Raw genomic sequence first — 18,252 nt, forward strand, 5'->3', positions numbered from 1 at the left:
GTATCTTCAGAAACCTGGACAGGCTCCAAAACTTCTTATATACAAAGCATCAACTCTCAACTCTGGAACTCCATCTCGATTCAGTGGCAGCAGCTCTGGTTCTGACTATACTTTAACCATCAGTGGTGTTCAGGCTGAAGATGCTGGAGATTATTACTGTCTCGGTGCACATGGTGATTACACATCCACACAGTGATTTATAGTCGTACAAAAACCTCCCTCAGTTTGACTGAAGTAAAAAAAACGTCCTGCTGCAGCTGCTGTGATGAGGATAACTGGTCCAGTGAACACAAGAGTCATCAAGCACAAACACAGTGAATCTATCACTGAAACAAACTCTGAATATTCAGTATCAATCCATCAATGACATCAATCCAAACAGACACAACAAATATGAACATGAATTCAATATTAAATGTACAAAACTTGAATGTAACGTGAGAAAGTTACACAACTGAAAGCATCTCCTTTTATTTCTCTGTTTGTGACGTCATTAGTTGACAGACTTTATTTTTTGGGGGGTACATTTGGACGAGTCTATGTAGCACAGAAGGGCAGTATCAGGGGGTAGGTGTGGCAACTCAGCTTCCTGGCATGCAGGTAGAGAGAGACAGGCTCATCAGGAGAGTCAGATCACCTGAGGAAGTTTTGATGAGGAGGATCTCTCGGGCAGGTGAGGCCCTTTAGTCTGCCAGAGTCAAGCTGGAGAGATGTGTGTGTGTGTGTGTGTCAGTGCTTGGGTGGCAACTGAGACGCCATTGGTATGTATATACATTATATTTTAGTTGAATAACATAAGTGATATGCAGGTCTGTGCAGTTAAATTTGGTGGCATCTTGTCAGTGTGGGAATGATTGTTTATTTAATTTGGCTTTTCATCTGAATTATGTCTGTGAACTGAGGGGATTATTAACGACTGAAATTATGGTTTAGACTGGATTAGCAATGGAATGAGATAGAGTGTGTGTGTGTGTGTGTGTGTGTGTGTGTGTGTGTGTGTGTGTGTGTGTGTGTGTGTGTGTGTGTGTGTGTGTGTGTGTGTGTGTGTGTGTGTGTGTGTGTGTGTGTGTGTGTGTGTGTGTGTGTGTGTGTGTGTGTGTGTGTGTGTGTGTGTGTGCATAGCCCAAAATTGGGGACATTTTTCAGAATACACACCAGTTGATTGGGGACGGCTTTTCAATTGGGGACAAAAATCACCGTCCCCAATTTGTTTTCATTATAATCGTATTCTACAAGCTCCAACATGCATTTCTGTCTTAAAATTAGCATTGTCCCCAAAAAATACTTTCTATAGATTTTGTGTGTGTGTGTGTAAACTCCCCACCACACCACCCCACCCCCCCACCAATCTGTGTGTAACGCCCCTAGTGGAAGTGTGTGGAACTACACCACCTGTCCCCATTTGACCATACCTTTTCTGATAAATGTGTATCTACCCTCCTTGTTAAATAAAACAAAGTATTGCTTTTAAGGTTATCAGCCAAGCAAAATATAATCCTATGTATATAATATATACTATATAATTAACTTGTGATTTTTTTAATATGTCTTCAAACCCTTTTAAATGTTTGCCAGTGGACTACTTTTATTCATTAGGAATTTACAGTTAACATATGATGTTAACTAGTTTTTGATTGATATTCAAGGTACAGCACTTACTCACATTTGTCTTTTTCAACTGAATGAATTAATTTTTGTTGTTTATATTGTGTATTTCTCTCATAAAACAAGCAACACACCACGTGAAAGGTTAATCAGTGCTTTCAACCTACTAATTTTAATGAGCTAATATTAGTTTGTGAGTTTATATAATTTTCTTAATGTCTTAGCAAATGCATACTTTAGCCTACAGCATCAAAGCACAGCAAACACAGGTGTCGATAACATTATGTTCCCTTTCAGTTGATCCACTCAGTACAACACATAAGAATGGGATGTCATAACCTCATGTGGCCTGACTGAAAAATGTTTTATTCACACCTAAAAGGCAGATGACCTGTGACGTATATGGAGGCCCGGTCTGCACATATAAACACACATCAGCATGGTTATTCCTTAGTTCTTACACAATTCTCCTTGCTGAGAACACCTCACTCCTTTGGAGCAGTGAGGTGTTCTCAGTAAAGTGAAGTTCTCATAGGTGCAGCTGATTTTAGCTTCGCTTACTGTAACAATAGAATTGTTGTTCCAATTTAGTGTTGTTATGGGGAACATGTTGAGTGTTGCACACACTAAGAGAAGCAGGCTGGAGCCTAACCCATGTCCCACATCTTGAACGGATCCAAACTAAGTTGTAAGCAATATAGTTAACTGCTCGCTGAGCACTAATTTTGGCTTTGTGACTTCTCCGAGCTTGTGTTTGAGATGAGCACTAAGCTAAGAGTGCTAGCTTGTAGCTTGAGCCAGACTCTCAATACGAGAATGACGACCAGCGCAAAAACCCTCACGGTCCACTGGTTGCTACCTTTCTCACAAGGCCATGGGGTTTAAGAGTCGCCTGTCCATGTTACCCAGCTTCGTTTCAGAGCTAACCTTCACCTTGAACAAGCCTCTGTACACCCATTTCACAGGCCGAGCTGCTTAACTCTATAAACCTATGGAGCCTTCCCTTGCAGCATATCTTATACCGTCTCAGAACCAAGGAGAACACGCTCCTTCAAACACTGCTTTGTAATATAAAGTATGAGTGCCATTTAAATGATAATGGAAATATGAACATTCAAAAACATAGATACTCAAATTCATAACTCAGCTTTTGAAAGTGACACGATAATCACTTGAGCGGCGCCGCTGTTAGCTTCCAGCTAACAGAATCCATTGTAATGTGTGTTACTGAGATCTGTAATGAGTAAATTATTACCTTTTTTTTTAAATTCATTACATTACTGCATTACAGCAAACGGCAATACATTACTGTTATCACATTCTATCTTGAAATACTCACAACACTGGCTGTGAGGAATATCTTTGCTGCATCTATGGTCATCACCACACACTTTTGTTCAGTTTTATTGTTTGGAACAGCCCCTTCGGTGATTCGCGTTGTCCTCTCTGCTGGGCCTGTGATGCACTAGAAAGCTGGAGGTTTACTCCTGGTTCAGTGGCTGCTCTGCAACCTTGTATATGTCCCATACTTTATGCTGTACCTAGAAGATTGACTGTAATGGAACAAAATGTTGTGTCTATTCTGTTCCCTGAAGGAGAGAAACAAGTTACAGCACCTATATGCCTATTGCCTATTAACAGCACTGATAAAAGTTCTCTGATAAAAGTTTGCTGATAAATCCTCTTCCATAATGGTAACAGGGAGAATGCTAGCAGGCAACTTTGGCAAGAGCAGCAACCTGTGCCCGAATGTGAATTGGTCTCTCTGCAGTGACTGTGGTTCGGCAAAAGTTAACAACATGTTAAAATAGATAGATATTGATTTAAAATCTATATTTTATTTTTGTTTACTTGTCTATTCATTTACTGTTATCTATGAGGTGTTGAAGTGATAGTGAAAAAAAAAAGATATCTTACGGGCCTGGCACCTTTACAGGCATGTTCTCAATTAAGTTTCTGACCCCCACTCTTAGTAAGCTATGAATCGAAAAAAGGATCAGAGCCCCCCTTTACACCTGGTAATAAATGTCTTTCTGTGATCAGATAGCTCTTCTCCACATTTACACTTGGTATTAACATGCATCTCCGGGGCACACATCAAGATGCAATCTGATATCTATCCGATCATGATCACAGACTACTCTGATTATACAACACTTTGTGTGACTTTGAGTCCAGCTCTCCTACTTTTCTGCTCTCATCTCTGTCCCTGACTTCTTGTTTTAACTTCATTTGTCCCATCTGAATAAAGGCAGAAAAGCCAGAAACAAACCTTAACAACAACAATGTGAAGTCAGTGAAGCAGAGAGAGAAGCAGAAGAGACGGCAGGTTTTGTTGCCGCTTTTAATTCAGCTGTACTTTGCTGTTGCTGGCTGATTTGCCCCAGAATTATAACTACTGATAGGTTATGAGAGTAGTTGTGTATATGGATTAGAGATGCATTTGGATTTACAAATGTGTTGAATGTTGACGCAATGAAGTCCCTGACCACCTCCAGAAGTGGTTTGGCAGTGGTCCAGTGCTATCAGAACATGATCCAATTACACATTACATAGCTTAGCTATATACCACTCGTGTGGCCACCCAATCAGATGCCTTCTTTTTACACTGTATACTTTTCACTAATGTTAGACTGAATTATGTTGAAAGGAGGAATCACAGGGAACGTGGACGAGAATATAGAATACATTCTCTCTCCACCCAGCTCTGCCCAAGTATAACCTCAGGTGCCCAATAACTGCTGTGGTGGTGCCAATTGTTGGCCTATTACCCATTCTTCAGCTGATCATAATACAAAATACATGGGGGTGTGTGTCTTTATTGCTGTTCTACTTTCATAAATGCAACAAACTGTAGTTTTTGTATGATGGAGTTATATGTGAAATTTCACAAGCTGCTTTGTTATTAAATATGTTTTGTGACAGCAGAGAAATGATATTTGGTGAAAGAGCAAACAAAATGTCTCTTCTGATCATAAAGGTTGCACACCTCCCTGCTGGAGGAAGGCCAACAATGGTTCGTTCTGCAGCAGGTTAATGATAAACCCCACCCCAGTTATACAATGTTTTTTTTTAATATTCTTCTTAAGTTTGTTTCTTCTTTTATTAACTGGTGTGTTTTGAAATGTATACATTTTATTTTAAGTCTATGTATATTCCATCAAAATCATATACATATATTTATATATACAACTGGGGACACCTGTCCCCCCGCTGATTGGTTTGATCCACACGTGAGACAGCCTGGCAGCTGCAGCAGATTACTCACCGTCACCGGAGGCAGATGACAGCCACAGGTAATTAATTAAGTGTCACTGTTGACTTTTGTAGAACATACTGACATCTTTTTAAAAAAATGTTTTGCTTAAGACGTTAATTCATCGTGATTTGTATGGTTTAGCATTCTGCCTTGCTAGCTAAAGCTAAACTTGTTAAAATGTGTAGCATGCTGTTCAATACTGAAGTGAGGGCAAAGCTGCATGAATTTCATAACAGAGAAAAATAGACAGACATTTTTATCAATATTATGTCAGAGGGAAAGGAGAGCAAAGACTATAGACATAATTAATTTAAGGCCTCATCCCCTGACGTCATACATCAGTGCGTCCGCCATTTTGTGAGTGGCAAGGCCTCACTTTTAAACTATGGCAGACGTGGAAACTGCATTTTCTCTATCAACAACACGTTTAAAATGTTTAAAGTACAAAGATTATTTATTTTATGATACCAGTATTAAGTCAAGTCAGATGATATTCAACATTCATTTGGTATTCAAAAAAATAAAATAAAAATTATGCACTTAAACCAGTTCATTGAATTATGTCAAACCACTTATGCAATGTTAAGACTCATATCCCTCATGTATTGGAAGGATTGTTTTTAATAATATATTTCTTAATGATTTATGTTTACTAAACTTAAATCTTTAGAATCAAAAGGTTTCGCAAGTATAGGTTCTTGTGACATCCCTTATTCAAAAACAAGCCTTGCAATACATGAGGGATATTAGTCTTTACGTTGCACAAGTGGTTTGACATCCCTAGGTCAACAGATAAGGAAGCATAATAGATCTAAGTTTAGCAAAAAATCATAAAAATATATTATTCAAAAACAAGCCTTGCGATAAACGAGGAAAATAAGTATCTGTGTTGCACAGTTGGTTTGACATAATTCAATGAAATGGTTTAAGTGCATAACAGTTTATTTTGAATATCAAACTGACTTAATACTGGTAATGAATGTCTCCAAATAAGCTTGTTCACAGTTTATCAGTAGACACAAATATTGTATATCAAATATTTACAATAAAGTAAGTGCTGAATATCACAGCCTCACAATTGATGTGGGAACACTGTAAATTAATGTTAATGATATGATGATTTGAAAAAGAAATGCACTCAAAAACAAATTTTACCCTTTTACACACTGTTGTTAAAAAAATTTGAGTTTCAGTATGAGAATTACTGCTTCTGTTGAGCCTAACATATGAAAATGTTTTTTTGTGGACATTTACTATCAGAACTTGGCCATTAGTACAGCAGTGATTCTATGTTATTTATTGAAACCAAATACAGTATGTCACTTAACGATCCTATGTTTCCATGTTCAGTCAGTAGATTTATATTTAGTTTGTGATTCTAAGTTTGATGTAGTCCATTAATAAATTAGATATTATTTTGTTTATTATTTTAATACGTAAAACTGTTATTATCTAAACAGGTTAAACAATGTCTGATGGCGGCTGCAGTTTAAAGAATCCTTCCAGAAGGAGGCTGCGGATCAAACCACAACAAGATGCGGAAACCCACATAAAACTGAAAACTGACAAGGCGGGTCTTAGAGAGGTATTTGTGAACTCTTACAAAGGTCAGTCTTCATCTGCCTCGTATTCTTTTCATACATATATAAGATTTGCTTAAATGTGAGCTTCAGTGTTAAAGATGGAGCACTGGTTAACATACTTGTTTTTCATTTTCTCTTAAAGGACGAGGCGTTTTTGCCTCAATACCTTTCACCAAAGGAGATTTTTTGTTAGAGTACAAAGGGAAACTTTTTACTCCAGACAGGCCTCCTGTCATTGAGACCTACAGTGAGACTGAAGCAACATTTCTCTTTGATTTTCAATGGAAAGGGAACTCTTGGTGGTAAGTAATATGACATATGCCATTTTGTTCTTGCATATTCCCAGATAATATAGATTGAGGATGTAATATGTGGGAACGTTTTTTACACATTTTTTTCCTTTAAAGTATTGATGCATCCATGGAGGACCAATCACTTGGGAGACTGGTGAACGATGAGCACAAAAACCCAAACTGCAAAATGCGGCCAATTGAAGTGGACAGCATGCCGCACCTCTGTCTATTTGCAATTAGAGACATTGTGCCAGAGGAAGAAATTACATACAATTATGGGGATTCAGATTGGCCTTGGCGCAAACAGGTATGTTAACTCATTACACATCTTTTTCTAATGTATAAGGTAGAAATGAAAGGAACAGATGTATTTGTTATATTTGTTATATAAGTCATATTGATCTGACTTATATGTAACAGTGTTCCCAACTGGACACACACACACACACGTTAAACCTCAACCAAACTGGGGGGACACAGAGTTGGATGGTATTAGGCTTATGGTTGTCCCCAGTTTGGTTCACATGTGATGTGTGTATGATTGTCCCCCGTTGTATGCATAGGCTTACAGTATGTATTGGCGATGAAGGAGTCCAAATAGGTGGTTGTCCCCGGTTTGGTTCAGATAGTGTGTGTATGTGTAACAGTGTCCCCAGTTGTATAGATAAGCTTATATATTTGTGTCACAGCAGGTTTAACTTTAGAGAAACGTTTCAGCCATCATTAATGTGTGCTACACAAACAGTGTTCACATTTAAATGCATCATTTCTTCTCATGTTTGTACCTTAATGTATGTATTCATCTTACACTACCTTTATTTACTAGACATCCAACATCCTACTGTACTAAACTAATCATTGGGGCTTTAATTATTTGTATATCAATACTGGTTTGAGGTAGGAGTGTGAGTTAATTCTATCCTTTTGTTGAACTGCAGATTTCCACTTCTCCTGTGACCACACCATCAGTGGATGAAGACTTAAATGACAGCCGTCAGTCCCTGAATTCTGGCGATGCTGTGGAACCATTGTCCTCCAATGTAAATGAGGTATGTAACGTTGCAGCAGCAAAGATGAACCGAGTTCAGCTGATTTTGTTCTACTGTATGAAGATATTGTCCTTTAAAACAAACTCACATATATGTTCTTCAAAACAGTACATTCCCCCACACGCAAAACTAGTCCTTATCCCTATTTACAGCTAAATCTCAGAGGACAGCGCTGGTCAGTCTTGCTTTCAGCCTGGCCAGGGCCTGATGCTGTGTCTTACTTCCATTTATCAGTGAACATGGATGTGTGCTACTTGTTAAATGTATTAAGTCACACACGTTTGATGCTAAACTGGCCAGTTAAACTCAGCTGAGCTTTGTTGCGAGTGAGCAGAGACTGCTGCGAGTGATCTTGACTCATTCCCAGCAAACTAATAACTCACTGAATAGACAGCAAGCTCAAATCACGGCAGCTGGAACTAACTATAGCTCTTCTGACGGCAGATATTACAGCAGCGACCTGTTTACGTTAGCAGCCACAGAACTGCCACTGTCCCTACCAACAAGCGAGTGAAGGACAGAAAGTGACATGCAGAGACCACAGTGAAACAGAGGCCACTTGCTGTACTGCACATTGTTGTCCTGTGTGTTTCTGTTGGCCAGATAGCGATAGTCTGTGTTGACTTTTTATTATTGGCCTACATGTATTAATGGCAACAGGGTCCGAACAGATGAACGTCCCCAGTTTGTTTCACGTGTGATGTGTGTATGATTGTCCCCAGTTGTATGCATAGGCTTATGTATTGGCGACGAAGGAGTCGAAATACAGGAGTGTCCCCATTTTGGTTCTGGTATAATATGTGTGTGTGTGTATGTCCCCAGTTTGTTTCACATGTGATGTGTGTGTGATTGTCCCCACTTGTATGCATAGGCTTATGTATTGGCGATGAAGGAGTCCAAATAGGTGGTTGTCCCCAGTTTGGTTCAGATAGTGTGTGTATGTGTAACAGTGTCCCCAGTTGTATAGATAAGCTTATATATTTGTGTCACAGCAGGTTTAACTTTAGAGAAACGTGTCAGCCATCATTAATGTGTGCTACACAAACAGTGTTCACATTTAAATGCATCATTTCTTTTCATGTTTGTACCTTAAAGTATGTATTCATCTTACACTACCTTTATTTACTAGACATCCAACATCCTACTGTACTAAACTGATCATTGGGGCTTTAATTATTTGTATATCAATACTGGTTTGAGGTAGGAGTGTGAGTTAATTCTATCCTTTTGTTGAACTGCAGATTTCCACTTCTCCTGTGACCACACCATCAGTGGATGAAGACTTAAATGACAGCGGTCAGTCCCTGAATTCTGGCGATGCTGTGGAACCATTGTCCTCCAATGTAAATGAGGTATGTAACGTTGCAGCAGCAAAGATGAACCGAGTTCAGCTGATTTTGTTCTACTGTATGAAGATATTGTCCTTTAAAACAAACTCACATATATGTTCTTCAAAACAGTACATTCCCCCACACGCAAAACTAGTCCTTATCCCTATTTACAGCTAAATCATTAAGTCACACACGTTTGATGCTAAACTGGCCAGTTAAACTCAGCTGAGCTTTGTTGTGAGTGAGCAGAGACTGCTGCGAGTGATCTTGACTCATTCCCAGCAAACTAATAACTCACTGAATAGACAGCAAGCTCAAATCACGGCAGCTGGAACTAACTATAGCTCTTCTGCAGGCAGATAATACAGCAGCGACCTGTTTACGTTAGCAGCCACAGACCTGCCACTGTCCCTACCAACAAGCGAGTGAAGGACAGAAAGTGACATGCAGAGACCACAGTGAAACAGAGGCCACTTGCTGTACTGCACATTGTTGTCCTGTGTGTTTCTGTTGGCCAGATAGCGATAGTCTGTGTTGACTTTTTATTATTGGCCTACATGTATTAATGGCAACAGGGTCCGAACCGATGAACGTCCCCAGTTTGGTTCACGTGTGATGTGTGTATGATTGTCCCCAGTTGTATGCATAGGCTTATGTATTGGCGACGAAGGAGTCCAAATACAGGAGTGTCCCCATTTTGGTTCTGGTATAATATGTGTGTGTGTGTATGTCCCCAGTTTGTTTCACGTGTGATGTGTGTATGATTGTCCCCAGTTGTATGCATAGGCTTATGTATTGGCGATGAAGGAGTCCAAATAGGTGGTTGTCCCCAGTTTGGTTCAGATAGTGTGTGTATGTGTAACAGTGTCCCCAGTTGTATAGATAAGCTTATATATTTGTGTCACAGCAGGTTTAACTTTAGAGAAACGTTTCAGCCATCATTAATGTGTGCTACACAAACAGTGTTCACATTTAAATGCATCATTTCTTCTCATGTTTGTACCTTAAAGTATGTATTCATCTTACACTACCTTTATTTACTAGACATCCAACATCCTACTGTACTAAACTGATCATTGGGGCTTTAATTATTTGTATATCAATACTGTTTTGAGGTAGGAGTGTGAGTTAATTCTATCCTTTTGTTGAACTGCAGATTTCCACTTCTCCTGTGACCACACCATCAGTGGATGAAGACTTAAATGACAGCCGTCAGTCCCTGAATTCTGGCGATGCTGTGGAACCATTGTCCTCCAATGTAAATAAGGTATGTAACGTTGCAGCAGCAAAGATGAACCGAGTTCAGCTGATTTTGTTCTACTGTATGAAGATATTGTCCTTTAAAGCAAACTCACATATATGTTCTTCAAAACAGTACATTCCCCCACACGCAAAACTAGTCCTTATCCCTATTTACAGCTAAATCTCAGAGGACAGCGCTGGTCAGTCTTGCTTTCAGCCTGGCCAGGGCCTGATGCTGTGTCTTACTTGCATTTATCAGTGAACATGGATGTGTGCTACTTGTTAAATGTATTAAGTCACACACGTTTGATGCTAAACTGGCCAGTTAAACTCAGCTGAGCTTTGTTGCGAGTGAGCAGAGACTGCTGCGAGTGATCTTGACTCATTCCCAGCAAACTAATAACTCACTGAATAGACAGCAAGCTCAAATCACGGCAGCGGGAACTAACTATAGCTCTTCTGCAGGCAGATAATACAGCAGCGACCTGTTTACGTTAGCAGCCACAGACCTGCCACTGTCCCTACCAACAAGCGAGTGAAGGACAGAAAGTGACATGCAGAGACCACAGTGAAACAGAGGCCACTTGCTGTACTGCACATTGTTGTCCTGTGTGTTTCTGTTGGCCAGATAGCGATAGTCTGTGTTGACTTTTTATTATAGGCCTACATGTATTAATGGCAACAGGGTCCGAACAGATGAACGTCCCCAGTTTGGTTCACGTGTGATGTGTGTATGATTGTCCCCAGTTGTATGCATAGGCTTATGTATTGGCGATGAAGGAGTCCAAATAGGTGGTTGTCCCCAGTTTGGTTCAGATAGTGTGTGTATGTGTAACAGTGTCCCCAGTTGTATAGATAAGCTTATATATTTGTGTCACAGCAGGTTTAACTTTAGAGAAACGTTTCAGCCATCATTAATGTGTGCTACACAAACAGTGTTCACATTTAAATGCATCATTTCTTCTCATGTTTGTACCTTAAAGTATGTATTCATCTTACACTACCTTTATTTACTAGACATCCAACATCCTACTGTACTAAACTAATCATTGGGGCTTTAATTATTTGTATATCAATACTGGTTTGAGGTAGGAGTGTGAGTTAATTCTATCCTTTTGTTGAACTGCAGATTTCCACTTCTCCTGTGACCACACCATCAGTGGATGAAGACTTAAATGACAGCCGTCAGTCCCTGAATTCTGGCGATGCTGTGGAACCATTGTCCTCCAATGTAAATAAGGTATGTAACGTTGCAGCAGCAAAGATGAACCGAGTTCAGCTGATTTTGTTCTACTGTATGAAGATATTGTCCTTTAAAACAAACTCACATATATGTTCTTCAAAACAGTACATTCCCCCACACGCAAAACTAGTCCTTATCCCTATTTACAGCTAAATCATTAAGTCACACACGTTTGATGCTAAACTGGCCAGTTAAACTCAGCTGAGCTTTGTTGCGAGTGAGCAGAGACTGCTGCGAGTGATCTTGACTCATTCCCAGCAAACTAATAACTCACTGAATAGACAGCAAGCTCAAATCACGGCAGCTGGAACTAACTATAGCTCTTCTGCAGGCAGATAATACAGCAGCGACCTGTTTACGTTAGCAGCCACAGACCTGCCACTGTCCCTACCAACAAGCGAGTGAAGGACAGAAAGTGACATGCAGAGACCACAGTGAAACAGAGGCCACTTGCTGTACTGCACATTGTTGTCCTGTGTGTTTCTGTTGGCCAGATAGCGATAGTCTGTGTTGACTTTTTATTATAGGCCTACATGTATTAATGGCAACAGGGTCCGAACCGATGAACGTCCCCAGTTTGGTTCACGTGTGATGTGTGTATGATTGTCCCCACTTGTATGCATAGGCTTATGTATTGGCGATGAAGGAGTCCAAATACAGGAGTGTCCCCATTTTGGTTCTGGTATAATATGTGTGTGTGTATATCCCCAGTTTGTTTCACATGTGATGTGTGTATGATTGTCCCCAGTTGTATGCATAGGCTTATGTATTGGCGACGAAGGAGTCCAAGTACAGGAGTGTCCCCATTTTGGTTCTGGTATAATATGTGTGTGTGTATGTCCCCAGTTTGTTTCACGTGTGATGTGTGTATGATTGTCCCCAGTTGTATGCATAGGCTTATGTATTGGCGATGAAGGAGTCCAAATAGGTGGTTGTCCCCAGTTTGGTTCAGATAGTGTGTGTATGTGTAACAGTGTCCCCAGTTGTATAGATAAGCTTATATATTTGTGTCACAGCAGGTTTAACTTTAGAGAAACGTTTCAGCCATCATTAAGTGTGCTACACAAACAGTGTTCACATTTAAATGCATCATTTCTTCTCATGTTTGTACCTTAAAGTATGTATTCATCTTACACTACCTTTATTTACTAGACATCCAACATCCTACTGTACTAAACTGATCATTGGGGCTTTAATTATTTGTATATCAATGCTGGTTTGAGGTAGGAGTGTGAGTTAATTCTATCCTTTTGTTGAACTGCAGATTTCCACTTCTCCTGTGACCACAACATCAGTGGATGAAGACTTAAATGACAGCCGTCAGTCCCTGAATTCTGGCGATGCTGTGGAACCATTGTCCTCCAATGTAAATAAGCTATGTAACGTTGCAGCAACAAAGATGAACTGAGTTCAACTGATTTTATACTGGTAGTAGTTTTAGATTGTTGTAGGTTTCAATAATTTGGTAACAACTACTACTTGAAATGAGAAGAAAGTCTCTATATTAAAGTGACTCTCTTGTTCTTCAACCTACTTTCATTCCAGGCATTTCAGTCCAGGATCACTAAATTGAAACAGCACCATGACAAATGCACTGAACGCTACATGGCCTCAAAGGAAGAACGCAATGCAATTGAAGGACAGCATACCTTCCTTTTACATCAACGTATGCTTCTTGATCAACAGCCTGCAGAGTTGACTAATGTAAGTATAATACAGTATGTATCTTCATAGGTTGACATGTATGTTACAAGACTTTTCATACAATCTACGTGTACAACTTTTTACTCATGCATTAACAAGAACTTCATATAGTGTTGCACATATAATAAAATATTGAACCAATTTGTCATCATCAAAATCAGTGTCACACAATTTTAAAATATATGTAGTTCTAATAAATCAAATGATTGGTACACAATAGGTGCTTCTTTCAGTCAGTGGATTTGGTTTGAAGTGGTGAAACTCTTTTTTTTTTTAAACTTCTCAATTCAAGTATTTAAATTATATGTATTTGTGCTTGTGTATGTTTCAATGAGCAGGTATCTGCTCCTCTACCATCTACTGCTAAATCCACAGAAATGAAAATTCCCTTCAATCATGCAGTGACCCATGAGTGTAACCCAAAACTAAAATCAGGAAAAAGACGGGTAATTCTCTTCTTTTCTGGTCATGCTCATTAGGAAAAAATAATAATTAAAAAAAAAATTAATTGCCCCTCATATATGAAGGGAATGTGTGCACCATTTTCAGTAGGGTATTATTCAGTACTGTCAACGGTTGCAAATAATCCATTTATTCCATAATCTTATTTTTTCAGCACATGAATGAAGCCTCAGATGAATCAACAGATGAGAGCAGTCATACTGACTACAGCGATGTTGATTACATACCTGACACTGAGGGAAGTGACTGTGAAGACCTATCTTTGACCCCTATACAACCACCACAGAAGGCACGGTTTCCCAAATTAATTCCAGTGACCGGGTACGGCCCAGACAAAGAAAGTAGCACAGAGAAAGACCATACAGTAAAGAAGAGACTGGCATTCAGCCCAGGAAAAAAGAAGAAATGGACAGTCAGAACTCAAAAAAAGAACAGCACACCACTCTGCCCAGAAAAAGAAAGTGGTTTGACAGTTATCCCAGAGAAAGACAGTAGCTTGATTATCAGCTCAGAGACAGAAGAATGTTCAGTTGAAGTATTGTGTACCACAAATACTCAAGAGCGTCGGGTGTATGACAAAAGGAACTATTGTCTTTATTGCTCCAAGCCAACGTCAAAGATCTCGCGACACCTTCAAACTGTTCATCACAATAAACCAGAGGTTGCCAAAGCACTCTATTATCCAAAAGATTCTAAAGAAAGGCGAGTTCGTTTGGCCATTCTAAGGAACAGAGGAAACTTTACCCACAATACAGATGTGGTGAGAAAAGGAACTGGACATCTTGTTGCACGTTATCGAACAAAGGAGATCAGACAGGGTAAAGATTTCATTCATTGTCTGCACTGTCAAGGTCTTTACTCTAAAAAAACATTGTGGAAACATATCAAAATCTGTCAAGAGCAGGCAGGAGATGATGCCCCCCAAGTTGGAAGAAAAAGAGTTCGATCCCTGTGTGCTCTTAGCACACCTGTCGGTCTTGATATTGGTGAAGGCCTAAAGAAAATTCTTACCCACATGATCTATGATGAAGTGTTCCACGTTGTTCAGAATGACAAATGCATCCTGCAACTGGGACAATATATGTTCAACAAACTGAAGAACAGAGGGAACAATAATGATGACTACATACGACAGAAGATGAGAGAAGTTGGAAGAATGGTTCTTGAAGCTAAAAAGATAACACCACTGAAGAAAATGAAGGATTTCTTCATTCCTCAGAACTTCCCATATGTTATATCTGCAGTGAAGGCGGCAGCAGGATATGAGCCCAAAACCAATACATATCAAACCCCTTCTTTAGCACTCAAGCTTGGCCACAGTCTAAAGAAAATATCTAGTATTGTTGAGAGCAATGCTTTGATGGTTGGTGATCATGTCACAGCAGAATATGCCAAGCGATACAGGACTATACATGACGGCAGATGGGAAGAGTTCATCTCCTCTGGTGCCCTAAACACTCTGAAGGAGGCCAAGTGGAATATGCCACAGGTGTTACCATTTACCCAAGATGTGAAGCTCTTGAACCATCACATGGAAAAGCAGCAATGCATTTCAGAAAGAATGCTAAAAATCTCCCCCACTCCAGAAAACTATGCTGCCCTGACTAAGGTAACACTTGCTTTAGCCATTACATTCAATAGAAGAAGGGCAGGAGAGGTATCACGGATGTTACTGAGTGCTTTTAGATCCCGGAACAAGTCAGTGTTGCATGACGACGTGGCTATCTGCTTGACTTCATTTGAGAGGAAGATGTGTGAGTTCTTCACAAGGGTGGAGATCCGAGGGAAACGTGGGAGGATGGTCCCTGTCCTATTAAAACCAGCAATGGTGACTGCTATGGAGCTGCTGGCTGAGGTGCGAGAAAGCTGTGGTGTACCCAGTGATAATTTATTCGTGTTTGCAAGACCTGACGCCTTGTCGGCCTACAGAGGGGGAGAGTGCCTTCAGAAATATGCCAAACTGTGCGGTGCCAAACACCCTGAAGCACTGACTTCCACAAAGCTTCGAAAACACATCGCAACTATGTCACAGGTCTTGAACCTGGAAGAAAATGAGTCTGACCAACTTGCTGACTTCTTAGGTCATGATATTCGCATCCACCGACAGTACTATCGGCTACCCCAAGGAACTCTGCAGCTTGCTAGAATGAGCAAAGTGCTACTGGCTATGGAGAGGGGGACTGTGTCGCAATTCAAAGGGATGACACTGGATGACATCGAAATTGACCCTGAAGGTTTTTAGATGTTTTTATTTGAGAAATAATATCAGTAGTATTATTTTGGTTTTATATTTCTGTGTTTTTACAAGTGATTTAAATTATCTTATTTTTTTTACCCTTTATTACTCTTGCCAGAGAAAATGCCAGACTCCAATGAAGAGGAGGCTTCAAGTGACCCTTCAGATGAGGAAGATGAGTTCACCAGCACTGACATGGACACATCTACATCTTCAGAACCACCACCTGCTGCCACTCCTCCTACACAAGGTTAAAACTTATATCATGTGGCACAAAGAGAATGATGATTCATTGTGTCCTTTTTATTCAGGGTACTGGACCCTCTACATAAGTCTTGCCAATCTACATAAGAATGGCAAGGTGATGAATGATGCTACGAAACTAATCTCCAAACAGAACTTAACATTTATAAAGAATGGACATATTGATTTCCTAAACAGTTTATACAATATACAACAATATCTACTGAAAGCAGCATTTGAACTGGAAGGCCAGTCTGAAAAACATTGTAGTTAAAAATGCAGCAAAACAGCAGGGGGGGTTAGGGTTGAACTCGAGACAAAAATGGCAAAAAATATATATTATGAATATCAGTGATATAAAACTTGATAAAAGAAAAACATCAAAATGGCTGGGGGCTCTTAACGGGTTAATGATGATGCTTTATATGCATGTTTTACATATATGAAGCTGTATTTATTCTCCACAGAACCAGCAGAAAGACGCAGGCAAAGATGGGAAGGAGAAGAAATTAAAGCTGTGGAGAAACACCTCATGAACTTCATCAGAACCTTCACCGTTCCTGGTAAACGTGACGCTGTGGTTTGTCTACAAAACGAAACAGCACTAAAGCACCGAACATGGACAGACGTTAAAAATTATGTGAGAAACAGAATCACTGCCCTGAAGAGACAGACGAGCACAAGCAAGTAAATACGTCTATCTCTTCTATTATAGAATTAGATTTGTGTCAACATTTTCAAACACTTAACATACACTTATTGTTTGGAATGATCAGAATTTTGTTTGCTCTGACTCTCTTGTGTTTGCGTTCCCTCCCACTTTGTTCTTTGCACCATGTTTTTTGGTTTGGGATTCTAACCATGGGCAGGCCTTAGGAAGCAGCCTGCTGATTGGTTAGTCAGAGCAGCAAAATTCCTATCATTGCAAACAAAAAGTGTGTTTTCAAACATAAAATACAATATTTTATTTACAATTTGTGTATTTTGAGTTAGTGGTTTATTTTTGTTTGCTCAATTCATAAAGTATTTGCTTCTTAAGTGTTTGAAAATATTGACACAAATCTAATTCTATTCTCTCTCTCTCTCTCTCTCTCTCTCTCTCTCTCTCTCCCTCTATATATATATATTTACTGTGTTCAAAACAGATGCAAGTGGGCATCAAAAAGGAGAGCTAAACAATGTTCAATTTAATTTTACATTTTAAAAACAAAGTTTATCAGCCGTTTCTGCTGCAGCAGATGTGAGTTTCTCCGTTTGAATTTTATTTTGTAATAATGGCCCTTTTGATAATTAAATATCAATGAAGCTCTTCGAACCTTATTTCCCTGTTTTTTGTACCTGCATGTGGCTCTCCTCATTGGTTGTAACATTTGTGTTGTTGAGACAGTTAGTATTATAGTATTAGTATTTATTGGGGGCTAGACAAATCTCAAGGTCTGGAATCTCTGGCTTACATGAAACAAGACCCCAAAGATGACTTCTATCCGAGTTTGTGTACAGCCCACGTCCCCAAAGGTAATGTTTGTCCCCAAACTCCAGGTAAATAATCATACTGGCAAAAAGAAGCTCCAATCAAAAAAACAAAGTGATTTTTGGAAAGAGGGCATCCCAAAAACACTTTCAGTGGTGGCAGCTTCTCTCTAAACCATAACACAACATCACAATATTGGGTGTCCCCCAAAGTTGGGGTTTCTGTCATCCGACCACCAAGGTGGCCTAAGCGCGTATGTGTGTGTGTGTGTGTGTGTGTGTGTGTGTGTGTGTGTGTGTGTGTGTGTGTGTGTGTGTGTGTGTGTGTGTGTGTGTGTGTGTGTGTGTGTGTGTGTGTGTGTGTGTGTGTGTGTGTGTTCTAGTTTTTGCGATCTAGTTTTTGCTTGAGTTGGAGTGTTTGGTTTAATTATTAAAAATGATTATAGACTTAATTTCAATCTGATTTAATTCATTTCCTTTGTTTTTAAATATGGACATCGTAGTGTTGGGGATCAGCTCATTCAAGATGGAG

At 39.6% G+C, this 18,252-nt stretch overlaps 2 protein-coding genes across 4 annotated transcripts in view; one reads left to right on the forward strand and one right to left on the reverse strand.

Annotated features, from left to right (window-relative positions):
- LOC131444868 (immunoglobulin lambda-1 light chain-like) overlaps positions 1-18,252 on the reverse strand; it is a 65,950-nt gene that overhangs the window by 9,759 nt on the left and 37,939 nt on the right. The window lies entirely within an intron of this gene.
- On the forward strand, positions 1,667-18,057 carry LOC131444863 (uncharacterized). 3 transcript variants are annotated; one of them, XM_058615553.1, is made up of 13 exons: positions 1,667-4,901; positions 6,325-6,471; positions 6,590-6,749; positions 6,855-7,047; positions 7,679-7,789; positions 9,031-9,141; positions 10,277-10,387; positions 11,492-11,602; positions 13,151-13,309; positions 13,648-13,755; positions 13,926-16,005; positions 16,126-16,257; positions 16,718-18,057. In XM_058615553.1, exons 2-13 carry the CDS (start codon positions 6,333-6,335, stop codon positions 16,939-16,941), a joined length of 3,639 nt encoding a protein of 1,212 aa, XP_058471536.1. In that variant the 5' UTR covers positions 1,667-4,901; positions 6,325-6,332; the 3' UTR covers positions 16,942-18,057. The 3 variants fall into 3 exon arrangements, with proteins under 3 accessions (XP_058471536.1, XP_058471535.1, XP_058471537.1); XM_058615552.1 differs by having other exon boundaries at positions 1,667-6,471; XM_058615554.1 differs by lacking the exon at positions 13,648-13,755 and having other exon boundaries at positions 1,667-6,471.

This window comes from Solea solea, chromosome 18 (assembly GCF_958295425.1).
Source record: "Solea solea chromosome 18, fSolSol10.1, whole genome shotgun sequence".
NCBI lineage: Eukaryota > Metazoa > Chordata > Actinopteri > Pleuronectiformes > Soleidae > Solea > Solea solea.